Source organism: Trichoderma gamsii, assembly GCF_001481775.2.
Source record: "Trichoderma gamsii strain T6085 chromosome Unknown Scaffold_11.2, whole genome shotgun sequence".
Lineage (NCBI taxonomy): Eukaryota > Fungi > Ascomycota > Sordariomycetes > Hypocreales > Hypocreaceae > Trichoderma > Trichoderma gamsii.
The window spans coordinates 416,888-429,734 of record NW_020171348.1 but is presented as its reverse complement, the minus strand read 5'-3'; the positions used below and the strand labels follow the sequence as shown (position 1 = coordinate 429,734).

General features: G+C 51.8%; 4 protein-coding genes across 4 annotated transcripts; 2 read left to right on the top strand and 2 right to left on the bottom strand.

Annotated features, from left to right (window-relative positions):
- Positions 1–1,699: 1,699 nt before the first annotated feature.
- On the top strand, positions 1,700–3,140 carry TGAM01_v204040 (glycolipid 2-alpha-mannosyltransferase; the record flags this gene model as incomplete). Its single annotated transcript, XM_018800591.1, has 4 exons — positions 1,700–1,750; positions 1,821–2,660; positions 2,720–3,008; positions 3,073–3,140. The coding sequence occupies 4 exons, from the start codon at positions 1,700–1,702 to the stop codon at positions 3,138–3,140; spliced, it is 1,248 nt and encodes a 415-aa protein (XP_018666056.1).
- Positions 3,141–3,685: 545 nt separating this feature from the next.
- Positions 3,686–4,327, bottom strand: TGAM01_v204041 (30S ribosomal protein S12; the record flags this gene model as incomplete). Its single annotated transcript, XM_018800590.1, has 2 exons — positions 3,686–3,760; positions 3,830–4,327. 2 exons carry the CDS (start codon positions 4,325–4,327, stop codon positions 3,686–3,688), a joined length of 573 nt encoding a protein of 190 aa, XP_018666055.1.
- A 614-nt stretch (positions 4,328–4,941) lies between these two features.
- Positions 4,942–6,396, top strand: TGAM01_v204039 (acyl-CoA dehydrogenase; the record flags this gene model as incomplete). Its single annotated transcript, XM_018800589.1, has 3 exons — positions 4,942–5,048; positions 5,108–6,283; positions 6,351–6,396. The coding sequence occupies 3 exons, from the start codon at positions 4,942–4,944 to the stop codon at positions 6,394–6,396; spliced, it is 1,329 nt and encodes a 442-aa protein (XP_018666054.1).
- Positions 6,397–7,360: 964 nt separating this feature from the next.
- TGAM01_v204038 (hypothetical protein) lies at positions 7,361–11,294 on the bottom strand (the record flags this gene model as incomplete). Its single annotated transcript, XM_024549336.1, has 6 exons — positions 7,361–7,422; positions 7,491–7,896; positions 7,965–8,166; positions 8,260–9,358; positions 9,430–10,404; positions 10,481–11,294. The coding sequence occupies 6 exons, from the start codon at positions 11,292–11,294 to the stop codon at positions 7,361–7,363; spliced, it is 3,558 nt and encodes a 1,185-aa protein (XP_024405921.1).
- Between the last annotated feature and the right edge of the window lie 1,553 nt (positions 11,295–12,847).

Here is a 12,847-nt window from a genome sequence, read left to right as displayed (position 1 = left end):
GAACTACATTCCCTGCATTGCGTCTGTATCTTATCCCAATGGGTACAAAATGCATAAAGCATTGGCTATCTAGCTGAATGAATGCTCTCTCTTATCGTGCCACTACTAAAGACCAAATGAAGTTTTCGATGCATCATGCCAAGTAGGTATCATCAATTACTGTGCAGATTGTGCCATCATCATTGATCTCGGTGGTTTTACGTCAAAATGCCGATCAGCCGCAGCGGTTCGGCAGCCAATCTCAACTTGTGAGAGAATAGACTGCTTATCTGTGGGCGGCATGGCTTACTACAAACGAGTAAATCCACGCAGATTCGAAAGAGAAAACAAAGAGTGACGCTCATTGCAATCTTGATCGGAATGGTTGTTATTTATATCAGAAGAGTTCGTTGATTATCTAATTGTATCCATTCGTAAATCCCACCAAATACGAGGCATGAGACGAGTTGACAAGGGAGCGGATTAGCGAAGATCAGCACTGAAGAGCTGCGAAACAGCTGCGCGCTAGTGGTTACAGGGCGGACGTGGATCAAGACAAAAAATGACGGCAAAAACACATGTCTCGTTGGCGACGTGCATCGCCTTTTAGTCGAGACTTTGTGTGTTTGTAATAATTGTAAACGCAACAGGCAATTGCATACATATAACAACACCTCGTATCTATATAGTACCTCTCCTTTCTAGCCTCGTGTCGTATTTACCGTCAATACAATCAATTCGTCAGCCCCCTTTGCCCTTTGCACCAGCAGCCAGCCTTATCTCTCCAAGATCCCGTCTATCCGTCTCCTGAATCACCGGCGGGGCTCCCTTCGGGCAGTGCTAGATCGAGAAGCCTTCTATAACCAGGACCACCATTCCATCTGTCTGATGCCGCTAAAAGATTAGCAAGGGCCAACTGTCATTTTAATCTGCTAAAGAGGCAATGTACTACATACATGAGGTACGCAGAATGGATCTGATAGCGGGCAGGACGCAGATATGTAGTACGACAATGTACTCAATGCGATATTCGCTTCCGCGGTGCTGTCAAATGATGCGCAATGATGCCAGCGCAGACACAAGTAGTAGATACCTCGCACCAGCGCCTGTAGCCCCCCAGCACCGCGTACCTGCAACTCTTCCCTGCCCCCAGCCCTGGGCTCAGCTGCGTAATGCTGCGTACGCCATACTGCATCGCCTGCAGCTGCTAGCCTGCTCCTGGTACAATACGAGACACGCAAATAGCACTGGAGGATCAAACGACTGGCCATCCTTTTTCCTCGTCCTCCCGCTTCCCTTCCCACAATTCTGGACGGATACCCGCCTCAGCCCAAACAGCGCCTCCTTTTTCATCATCTTGTGTTTCAGGTTCTTGTTCGCATTGTCTGCTCAGTTTTGGTCCGCCGGCACAGCATTCATCGCTTGCGCTGCACTGCACGGCTCAGTGGCTGACCCGACCTAAACCTACTGCAGCGGGTGGCGCCAATCTCTCGCCGCACTCAAGCTTCCCTTCTGTCACGAACGAAATCGGCCATGGTCTGACGGCACTTCTCCACGATTCCAGTTGCTGCCGATCACCCCTGTCCCCTTTGGATTGTTTCCTCGATCCCTATAAACAGATCGTCCTCCTCCTTTTTCGATCGTATCCATCTCCTCTTGCACATCTCTCTTCCTTCTTCTTTTTCACTCTCTTGGCAATCGCTGCCACCCAGTCACCATCATGGCGTCTGGGAATGCGCGCTACGTGCGCTACGTGCTCTTCGCATTCTTTGTATGTGGCTCTGCAGAGATGGAATTGGAATTGTGTAATTTAATTTTTGCTAATCAATCTGTGGGCAAAGACTGTTTTAATCTTCTATTTCGTCACCAATACCAAGTACGAGGGCGTCGACATCAGCAAAGGCACATTTGCCACAGGCTCCAATCAACAGTCCCACGATGCATCCAAAGACACCAAACCTTCAACGCAAAAGGCGCTGACCGGCGATGCCAAAGATTTCCCTCTGGCCATGACACCCAACGATGCCGGATTCAACGATCTCGTCGGCCTTGCCCCCGGTCCTCGAATGAATGCCACTTTCGTCACTCTCGCCCGAAACAGCGATGTCTGGGAGATTGCTCGCTCCATCCGCCAGATTGAGGACCGCTTCAACCGACGATACAACTACGACTGGGTCTTTTTGAACGACAATCCCTTTGATGACACATTCAAAAAGGTCACCACATCTCTCGTTTCCGGCAAGACTTTCTATGGCGAGATCCCCAAGGAGCACTGGTCGTTCCCCGAATGGATTGACCAGGATAAGGCCAAAAAGGTTCGTGAGGACATGGCTGAGCGCAAAATCATCTACGGCGACTCGATTCCCTACCGTCACATGTGCCGCTTCGAGTCTGGCTTCTTCTTCCGCCAGCCACTAATGATGAACTACGAATACTACTGGCGAGTCGAGCCCTCCGTCGAGCTCTACTGCGACATCCACTACGACCCCTTCCGTCTGATGGCCGAGCAAGGCAAAAAGTACAGCTTCGTTCTCAGCCTGTACGAGTACCCGGCTACCATTCCTACCCTGTGGGAGAGCACCAAGAAATTCATGAAGAACCACCCCGAGCACATTGCTGCCGACAACACGATGAAGTTCCTTAGTGACGACGGTGGTGACACCTACAACAACTGCCATTTCGTACGCACTCCCCTCCCTTGCACAATCTGAGCGAGAGAATCACTAACGGGAAACAACAGTGGTCCAATTTTGAGATTGGCAGTTTGGATTGGCTCCGCAGCAAGCAGTACATTGATTATTTCGAGTCTCTGGACAAGGACGGTGGCTTTTTCTACGAGCGCTGGGGAGATGCGCCCGTCCACTCCATCGCGGCAGGCCTTATGCTCAACAAGAGCGAGATTCACTTCTTCAACGACATTGCTTATTGGCATGTGCCCTTTACACACTGTCCCACCGGAGAGAAGACGAGACTCGACCTGCGCTGCCACTGCGACCCCAAGGAGAACTTTGACTGGAAGGGCTACTCTTGTAAGGCTCCTGCCGATGACCCTTTAATGATAATTATGAGCAAGACTAACTCTTTTTCAAATAGGCACTTCCAAGTTCTTCGAGGCGAACGGCATGTCGAAGCCCGAGGGTTGGGAGAACCAAAAGGATTAGAGAGAGAAAAACGAAACTTGTTCACACTTGACCATTTATCAAGCTTTCAATGACCTTGGTCAGTTTCAACTTGGTTTTATTCGGTATACTTGGGTTTAATTCGCAGGCAGTGCCGGCATATTTTAAGCTGCATGGAACGGATGAAATAGGAGGCAACGAAAAGAGAAAAAAGGGAAATGAATTGTTTTTTTTTTACACTCCCGGGAGGTAAGGAAGGATTATAAAGGGGCGTCTGACTGGCTTGACACGATTTGGACAATCATTGCTCATGTAAATATACGGTGGAATTCCAAGAGATGTGGGCGAATGTTCTGACGTGAAAGTTTACTGGCTCCTTTTGTAAAACGCAAAATGTGTGATTGATATCGATTTTGGCCTGTTTGAAACGTAAAAAATGTGATTGATGTTGCTTTTGTCGGTAGGTATTGTACAGTTCTCATCCGTCTTTGCTCTATGGTTGTTTATACAGTGTCTAACCAATACTCCTCAGCTCCAGGAGGTTTAAAAAAGAGACATTTGTCTTGGATTTTTCGTTCTAATGCTCCTTAACCCACGGTGGCCTTCTTGGGCTTCTTGGTTCCGTATTTACTCCTGCTTGTCGTTCTGCTTGCAACACCACCCTAAAGCCGAAAGTGTCAGTATAAAGTCTTCTCCTTTAACAACTAACAAAGACAAGATTGAAAACATACCAGATCCAACGCTCCTCTCACCAAATGATATCTCACACCAGGACAATCCTGCGCCCTCCCTCCCCTCACAAGCACCACACTATGTTGTTGGATATTATGTCCCTCGCCAGGGATATACGCCGTGACCACCGCCCCCGAGGAAAGCTTCACACGCGCCGTCTTGCGCTCTCCAGAATTAGGCTTCTTCGGCCTCACGACGCCGACACGCAGACAAACGCCTTTCAGGGCCGGGCAGTGCGTGTTGGACAGCGCGGGGGAGACGGCGTGGCGCGCTCGCTTGCCCTTTCGGATGCCGCGCAGGACTTGGTTGAGGGTGGCTTGCGGGGCGGGAGTTGTTGAGAAGGCTGCGGCGGCGCGGAATGGCGAGAGGATGGTTGATGATGAGGATTGAGTTTGGAGGAGTCGAGAGATGGGCGATATTGAGGATGATGGGGCGGTGGCTGTGAGGGATTGCCGGAGGGCTGGCGAGAAGAAGCTGCGGAAGATTGGGGCGACCATGGTGGGCAGCGCAATTGGACTGCTGTCGGCAGTCTGGACGTTTTCCGATGCTGCGATGGATAGCTGAGTCGCTCTACATCAACGTCTCAAGGCCCATCGCCAAATCTTCCAACAAGGCAAGTGGGCTGGCTGAAAGAAATCATCACGTGATATCAAAATCTCGGAACCGCACATCTGCCGCATTCCGAACTTTAAGCTGCTTCTCGTCTCCAGCATGTGATAATCTAGAACCCCGCCATGAGCTCTCAGAAGCAAGCCATGGCTAAACTCCGGCTCGGAAAGCATCTCCCCACGTTCAAGTTCCTTCTGGGCTGTCTTCAGTTTCGGCCCCGCAGACCGAGCGGTCCATACCAAGGTCCAGCGGTAAAAATGGTTACCCTCGGCTTGATGGCGACACTCCACCGGGATTAAGAGACAGCCTGGGGTAAAGAAAAGGAAGAACCGCCAAAGCTAAGGAATAAAGGGATTGGATCGTGAATCTTCCCTTTTTTCTTTTTTACTTCTTTCTTCTCTTCGTTCACCTTCTTTTTCTTCTTTTCTCGTCATTTCTGCTTCTTACAGCCCAGCTCCTCTGTCTTGTGTTTCTCAAGAGCTCCTTTCACAGCTTCAACACCATGTCATCGTCATTTACACGAGCCCTCCGCCCTGCTCTCAGCAGCGGCCGGACCCTCGCCCAGCGCGCCGCAGCTGGCATTGCCCGTCCAGCCATGCGAAGCAGCATGTAATAATTTATACAATAACACCTGTATAATGATAACATCACGGCTAACATCACGACAGCCCCCTCCGCCACCTCTCCACCACAGCCATCAGACACTCCCCCATTGACATCTCCGACATCCCCCCCACGCCAATCACCCACCTCTCCGAAATCGAAGCCGCCATGACCGAGTCCGTCTCTAAATTCGCCGCCGACGTCGTCCTCCCCAAGGCCCGCGACATGGACGAAGCCGAAACCATGGACCCGGCCCTCGTCGAGCAGCTCTTCGAACAGGGCCTCATGGGCATCGAGATCCCCGAGGACTACGGCGGCGCGGGCATGAACTTCACGTCGGCCATCATCGCCATCGAGGAGCTCGCCCGCGCCGACCCCAGCGTCAGCGTCATGGTCGACGTGCACAACACGCTGTGCAACACGGCCATCTTGAAATGGGGCTCCGAGCACGTCAAGCGCACCTACTTGCCGCGCCTGGCCACCGACACCGTCGCCTCGTTCTGTCTCTCCGAGCCCGTCTCCGGCTCCGACGCCTTCGCCATGGCCGCCCGCGCCACCGAGACCGCCGACGGCTTCGTCCTCAACGGCTCCAAGATGTGGATCACAAACTCCATGGAGGCCGGCATCTTCCTCGTCTTTGCCAACCTCGACCCCTCCAAGGGCTACAAGGGCATCACCGCCTTCATCGTCGAAAAGGGCACCGAGGGCTTCTCCATTGCCAAAAAGGAAAAGAAGCTCGGCATCCGCGCCAGCAGCACCTGCGTCCTCAACTTCGACGACGTCCACATCCCCAAGGAGAACATCCTCGGCGAGCGCGGCCAGGGCTACAAGTACGCCATCAGCATCCTCAACGAGGGTCGCATCGGCATCGCCGCCCAGATGACCGGCCTCGCACTCGGCGCCTGGGAAAACGCCGTCAAGTACTGCTGGAACGACCGCAAGCAGTTCGGCTCCCTCATCGGCGAGTTCCAGGGCATGCAGCACCAGTTCGCCCAGGCCTACACCGAGATTGCCGCCGCCCGCGCCCTCGTCTTCAACGCTGCCCGCAAGAAGGAGGCCGGCGAGGACTTCATCAAGGACGCCGCCATGGCCAAGCTGTACGCCTCCCAGGTTGCCGGCCGTGTAAGTGGCCTCGGCGTCGAGTGGATGGGCGGCATGGGCTTTGTCCGCGAGGGTCTGGCCGAGAAGTATTTCCGTGACAGCAAGATTGGCGCCATTTACGAGGGTACCAGCAATATTCAGTAAGTGATGTCTTCTAAGCATGAAATCGATTTTGGCAAGAATCTATAAAGCTAATATGGTATCTAGGCTCAACACCATTGCCAAGCTGCTGCAAAAGGAGTACACCAACTAAACAAACTGTAAAAAGCAATGATGAGAAAAGAAGTAAACAACAAGAAAAAAAAAGGTAATAAATGATAGAAAGGGTACGGGAGTCTATGTTTTGTAAATATCCTCATATAGATGCCAGTCTCACCACCACCTTTTTTTAATCAAGCATAAAAAATGTCCCACTTCTCAGTACTCACTCACACTTAAACAATTACATGCTTGCAAACATCACTTAAAATCCATTCTTACCATCATCATCAATTATATGTCATTCTGGTAAAAGTTCAACCATAGCTCATATTCTCTATTAGTAGCTCTGTATATAAAATTCTTTCGCTGCAAACGTCCCCTCGACTTTTCAACCCCGGCTTCCACATATCAAACTAAACGAACGCAATATGAAAAAAAACATCAAACCGCGACAATCTTTTCAAAAGAAAGTACAGAGAAAAGATGTATCCCAATCCCCCAAAAAGAGATTTTGCTTTTTAATAAGAAACAACAGTCGCTGCTTTAAAAGACCTGCAGAAAGAAACGAATGGTGAAAGGCGCACAAACCGTAGCCTAAAAAGCGAGGTGTTCTTAGATATTATACCCCCTTGCCAGAAAATAAAGACACTCAAAAGCTCGCCAAATTTTTAAACCTCTTTGCCTCTCTGCCCCATCCAATAGGTATCACCAGTTGACTGTCGTATCGTCTCGCCGCCTTAGCCAGTAAGAAAGAAAAAAAATCCGCCGGAGGCATCTGCCGCGCCTTATCATGCTGGTTGCCCGAATAGCTAGGGCAAGGGTCGTCTTTAATGGAGCTTGCATCACCTCATCAACAACGATTGCATCGCCGTAGTAAGCTCTTGTTGAGCTAGGGCCACATCTTCTTCATCTTTGCTTAGATGGAATTCAGCTTTGGTCGTATCTACTTCAGCTTCGGTCGTATCTTCAGTTTCAGTCGTATCTTCTTCAGAATCGGTCACATATTCTTCATCATCCTACTCCAAATCTGCCGTGTAACTAAATCCGCGGAACTCTTCTTGCATCGCTTGAGATAGAACTATAATGGTAACGTTAGTATGCGTAAATAAAAAAGGCACAAGAGGGAGTAAGGTCTATCAAACTTACCAGACTGAACTGGTGTGAGAACAGGAGTAACGCTGGTAAACTCAGAGTCAAAGTTGCTCGTATCCGTGGCGCTCTTGATCTGTGGCAGGAAAGGTGGCTGCACCCTCTTGTGGTAAATGTCATCCCAGTTAATGTTGCGGAAGAAGGGTTGGCTCATGATTTCCTGGGCATCCGTAGGTCCACTTCCAAGACGCTGATCAGGCTCTCGGGTGAGGAGCTTTTGCAGAATAGACACCGAATCCCTAGGCATGTGGATAGGATACAGCGGCTCATCGGCGAGAATAGCATCGTAAATCTCGTCTTCATCTTCACCTCTAAACGGAGACTGCTGCAAAAGCATCTGATAAATCAAGACGCCAAATGCCCACCAGTCAACCGCACGGCCGTACTTTTTGTCTAGGAGAATCTAAGTTCATCAGTTAGCGTTTACGGTACTACAAGATATCTTCGTCTCTCTAGATTTATTTCACATACCTCTGGAGCCATAAATTCGGGAGTTCCACAGAAAGTGCTCGTTGTTGAGCCATACCACATGTCCTCCTTGCAAAGACCGTAGTCGGCAATCTTGATGTGTCCATCAAGCGTCAACATGATGTTGTCGAGCTTCAGATCACGGTAGATGACGCCGTTCTCATGGAAATACTTAAGAGCCAAGCAAACTTCGGCGGCATAAAACCTAGAATCAAACGTATCAGTTCATCTGCTCACTCAAAAAAGAAAGAAAAGAAAGAAAGAAAGAAAGAAAGAAAGAACATGCAGGCTGACTCACTGTGCTCGCTTAGTGCCAAACTGGCCGCGCTGAATATGAAGCATGAGATCACCACCGCTGATGTACTCCATAACAAAGTAAACACGCGTCTCCGTCTGGAAACAGGCGTGCAGGTTGGTCAAGAATGGGTGCCTTTCCCGGTTGGCAATGAGGAACACTCTCTTCTCCGACTTGATGCTCTCCACCTCGTCGTTTTCAATGATGAATTCCTTCTTGAGTACCTTGATGGCAAACAATCGCCTGGATCGCTTGGTCTCCGCCAACATGACCTTTCCAAAGTTACCCTTTCCAAGAACAGCAAGGAAATTGAAGTGATCAAGACCAATACGCGCTCCGGTACCAGGATCGGTAGCAGACGGCAGAGCCTTGCGCTGAGCGCCTCCGGGTCCTGTGGCAGCAGTTCCCTGGGAAGCAGCCGAGGGGGCAGGGGATTGCGGCTTGGGGGCAGCGGGCGGCTGCTGCTGCTGCTGGTACTGGGGCTGGCTCGGCTGCGCTGGCAGCGGCTGCTGGGGAGGAGGCTGCTGGGGAGGCATCTGGGGGGGAGGCATCGTCTGCTGCTGCTGCTGCTGCTGTTGGGGCGGAGGTCGTTGCTGAGCTGGCTGCTGAGAAGAAGCGAAACCCTGGTCTACATTGGCATAATCGGCCGGGTTGTACCTGTGGTGCGCTGGAGTCTGAGGGGCACCGCCATATTGTCCTCCCTGAGCATAAGGATCCTGCTGTGCCGAGTCATATCCAGTACGGTTTTGAGCGGCGGCCATGGCTGCAGAAGCTGCAGCGGCAGCAGAAAGGTCGGAAGGCGCGCGGCCTGGGTGATCGGGCCGCTGAGGCGACGTCTGGCTGGCATACATGAGTCGTGCTGCCTCTGTAGCTTCAGCAGAGGGAGTTCCAGGAGTCGAGCCTGCTCCGGCGCTCGAGAAAGAGCCTGATGAAGCGTGGCCGGTGATGGGGCTCTTGCTGGGGCCTGATCGCAGCGTCTTTTCCGACATGCGCTGCTTCTGAACTCTCATGCCTTCGAGAATTTGGTTGGCCACAGCCATGGACATGCCACAGAAATCCGGGACCAAGTGAACACAAGCGGCGTGACATGTGAGGCCACATTCTATGGAGTAAGTCAGACAAGCATGCTTTGAAAGTGAAAGAAAAGTGAATACAACGAGCACGGCGACTTACCTGAACACTTCCTGCAATTCTTCTTTCCAAACGGAAGTATGTAGCCGCAGTGGCAGCACCAATTGGCTGTGACGTTGGAGAAAGGCTGGAACCTGTGCGGAATGCGGTGATTGATCTTTTCTTCGTCCGGATCGGTTTCGGCATTGCTCTTGCTGATACATTTGGTGACGACGCTGGGATAGCACTTGTTGTGGCAAGTATACTTGCAGTCTTCGCACTGCATACCAGCAGAGTACTTGAGGAAATCTCCGCAAAGCGCACAGCGCATAATGTTGTAGAACTGGTGCTGCACAAATTTGTGGCCGTACATCTCGTGAACCTCTTCCTTGCGCTGTCGGACAGCGCCCTTTCGTCCCAGACCCAGATCCACCTGCCTCTGTCGGTTTTCTTTGACGAAGCTGAACTCGAGCTGGATCTGTCCAGCCGGCTCAAGGTTGAACCATCCATCGACAGGGCCAGTAACTACCTGCGGCTGGGGGCCCGGATCACCAAAGGGCGCACCTCCTTGACCCTGGCCGCCGCCGAGAGTTTGGGATGATGCTCCAAAAGAGCCAGACGTTGGGCTCATTGGGAATTGGCCAGGGCCAGAGCTGCCCATTCTGTCGGCGGACACCCAGCCGGAGCTGTTCATCTCGGCCTCGATCCTCTTGCGACGCATCTCCTCGACGATATCCGATATCCGGACCCAGAGCAAGCCGATGGGCATGGGGTGCTCGGCGGGCTTGTCGTAGATGGTCAGCTCAATTTCGTTGGCCTTGTCAACTTCTATGTTGTGATACTCGGCTTCCCAGCGGTCATTTCTCGACGTTCTTGTTCGGGCCATGACAGTGTCTTCGACCTTAACGGCAACGAAAGTTTCTGGGCCTCGAGCAAATCGCCCGGTAGTGGCGTGATCCACATCTTTGATGGCCACGACGCGAATGGAAAGCTGACCGCTTAGGGGCTTGCGAAGGTTGGGAGTGTTGATTGAGTCGTCTGGCAGTAACTTGGTTAGTACGAGGAAGCTTAAGTAGGTAGCTCATGAAATGCCATGTAACCATGCGTTACTTACCATCTTGGGCATCGCTAGTGTCCATGTCGACATGCAGTTCCTCGTATCTCTTCAACGCCTGCTTCAAGAGAAGAATCTTCTGCTTGCTTTCCACTCTACGAGCAGCGGCATCGGCTTTACTCTTCCGGTCGCCTTCCATGCCATACAGCTGAACCATTTTCTCAACGCCCTTGAGGTACTGCTCTTCGACGTTGAGCTTGAACTGGATCTGCGAGAGCATGTGCTGGATTCGAGGGCCAAGGTAAGGGGTATCGTATTTGATCAAGTCTGTGAGCAAGTGAATCGGGTTAGCAACAGCTTGCCATCTTGCAGGCAGGAGGGGAAAGAAGATCCAGATGGGGAGAACGCCGGACAGGGGGGGGGTAGCAACGAAGAGCGAGGCGGTGGGCAGCATCATCGTAGACATACCTAGCTTGGTGAAGTTGGGACGAGTCTTGGAGGCTGCTCCAGGGCCCGGAGCGCCAAACTTGGGATTCGGCGGCGGCAAATCGCTGGGAGGGCCATCTCGACTCATCGAGCCGTAGCCTTGGTCTCCAAACGACGACGAGTCCTTTGGCGGCGGAGGAGGGGCGCCGCCGTCGTCGCCGCCCAGCGACATGCCCTCGACGCCCTGGCCGACCTTTCGCAGCTGGATGTCCCGCAGCTTCTCCTCAAAGAACTGCAGGTTTCGGCGGCCGTCGCGCATCTGGGAGTCGAGTCGGGAGCGGACGGCCTCGTTGTTGGTCTGTGACCGCATGGCATTGGCGGCGTTGATGAGCGCCTTCTCCCGCTCAATCTTCTTGGTGATGTTCTGAATAGCCTCATCCTCATTCATGGTGCCGGTGGGGGGAGCGCGTTGCGTACGCGCAAGACGGTCTTTGTCTGTTTGGGAGGTGGGAGGTGAGGAGGAGGGAAAGGGTCGAAGAAGCCGAAGCTACTAAGGAATGAGGGGAGGTGGTGAGGAGAGGAGCACGGCTGGCGGAGAGAGAAAAAAACAAGCGGCTCCACGAGCAACGGGCTCCACGAGCGTGGCCAGAGAGGCGGGCGATAAGAAGCTGCTGGTGATGCCCGGAAGCAAAAGGCTGGGAGCGTCTCTGGCGGTGGGAAGGGGAGAGGGCAATAAAATAATAAGAGCCTGTCCGTGGCCACAAGGTGGTGTTTTGGGGTTGGTGGATGTCGTCAGTGATGGGGGGGGAGAGTCGCTAGGCCTGTGGCGGGGTTTGTTATCGAAAGTCGGGTGTTTTGCAGACGAGTATTACAGGCGCTGTAGGTTTAGGGGGGCACACGCCGACACTACTAGCACTAAAGCTCGGCCGTCTCCAGGGCTCTAGAGCCAGCTGCGATCCTCCAGAGCCAGCCACATACCAGGCCACCCACTCAGCATCGATCAAATGCTGTCAGCACTTTTACGATTTCATGTAGGGATGCGCAACAATCACGGCGTGGGGTGATTTGATTCTCAGGATTTACGGCCAGGATCGTCGTGCAGCTTCCGCAGGCTAGGCCAATTTTCAGCTCCGAGGCTTGTTGATACTGGTGCCTAGTCGGTATGCTACAGTGCTACTGCATGAATTCAGGCAACTAGACATTGATGTTGTTGTCAACAGGTCAACACTCCATGTTACAGCGATTTTTTAGGCTAGCAGATGGTTTGTAAGTATCTGCTCAGCCGAATATCACAAGCTTGTAGATACGGAGCTCTTGTTCAGTGCTCAATAAGCAATGAGTCGGACTTTATGCGTGATTCCACATCATCTCATTCATCACAGGCGGTGACATTTGCCGCTCACATGGACCTACCCTACATGATGAGCATGGAATCGCAATTTCTCATTATACGTGATTATCCTGGACAAAAGTCTACGACAGCAGTAGCCAGGAACCAAATTTGTATTTGAGACATTTCTAGTTCGTTGTTCAGGCAAATATTTGGTGCTGGGTGCCACCGTCTATATCCTTGTCCAACGCCGTATCGGTGATCATGAAAGAAGCTATCATCTGGCTGTAACCAAGCACCCCCGTGCATTTACGATGGGGATAGATATTGGAGACATCAACATCAACATGGCCATTACTACATTCGTATCACCTACTAGTGATATACGTATTGGCAGTTGGTTAAATCACAGCACCTCATCTCATCCCTAAGAAAACAACCTCTTGTATAAGCACGTGCGAATTCAACCACTCACATTCCACACCCGTGACTCCCGTAATATTGAACATTTACATCTAGTAGTATCCCTCGACCCAACTCAAGTAAAAACAATCGAGATCGGGCAACCAGGGAAATCTCGGCTCGTGAGAGCACAAAAAAGCTTGACCCAAAAGTTTATTTACCCGCCACAACCTCCGGCCCATCACAAGCAACCAACAAATGGACTCTAA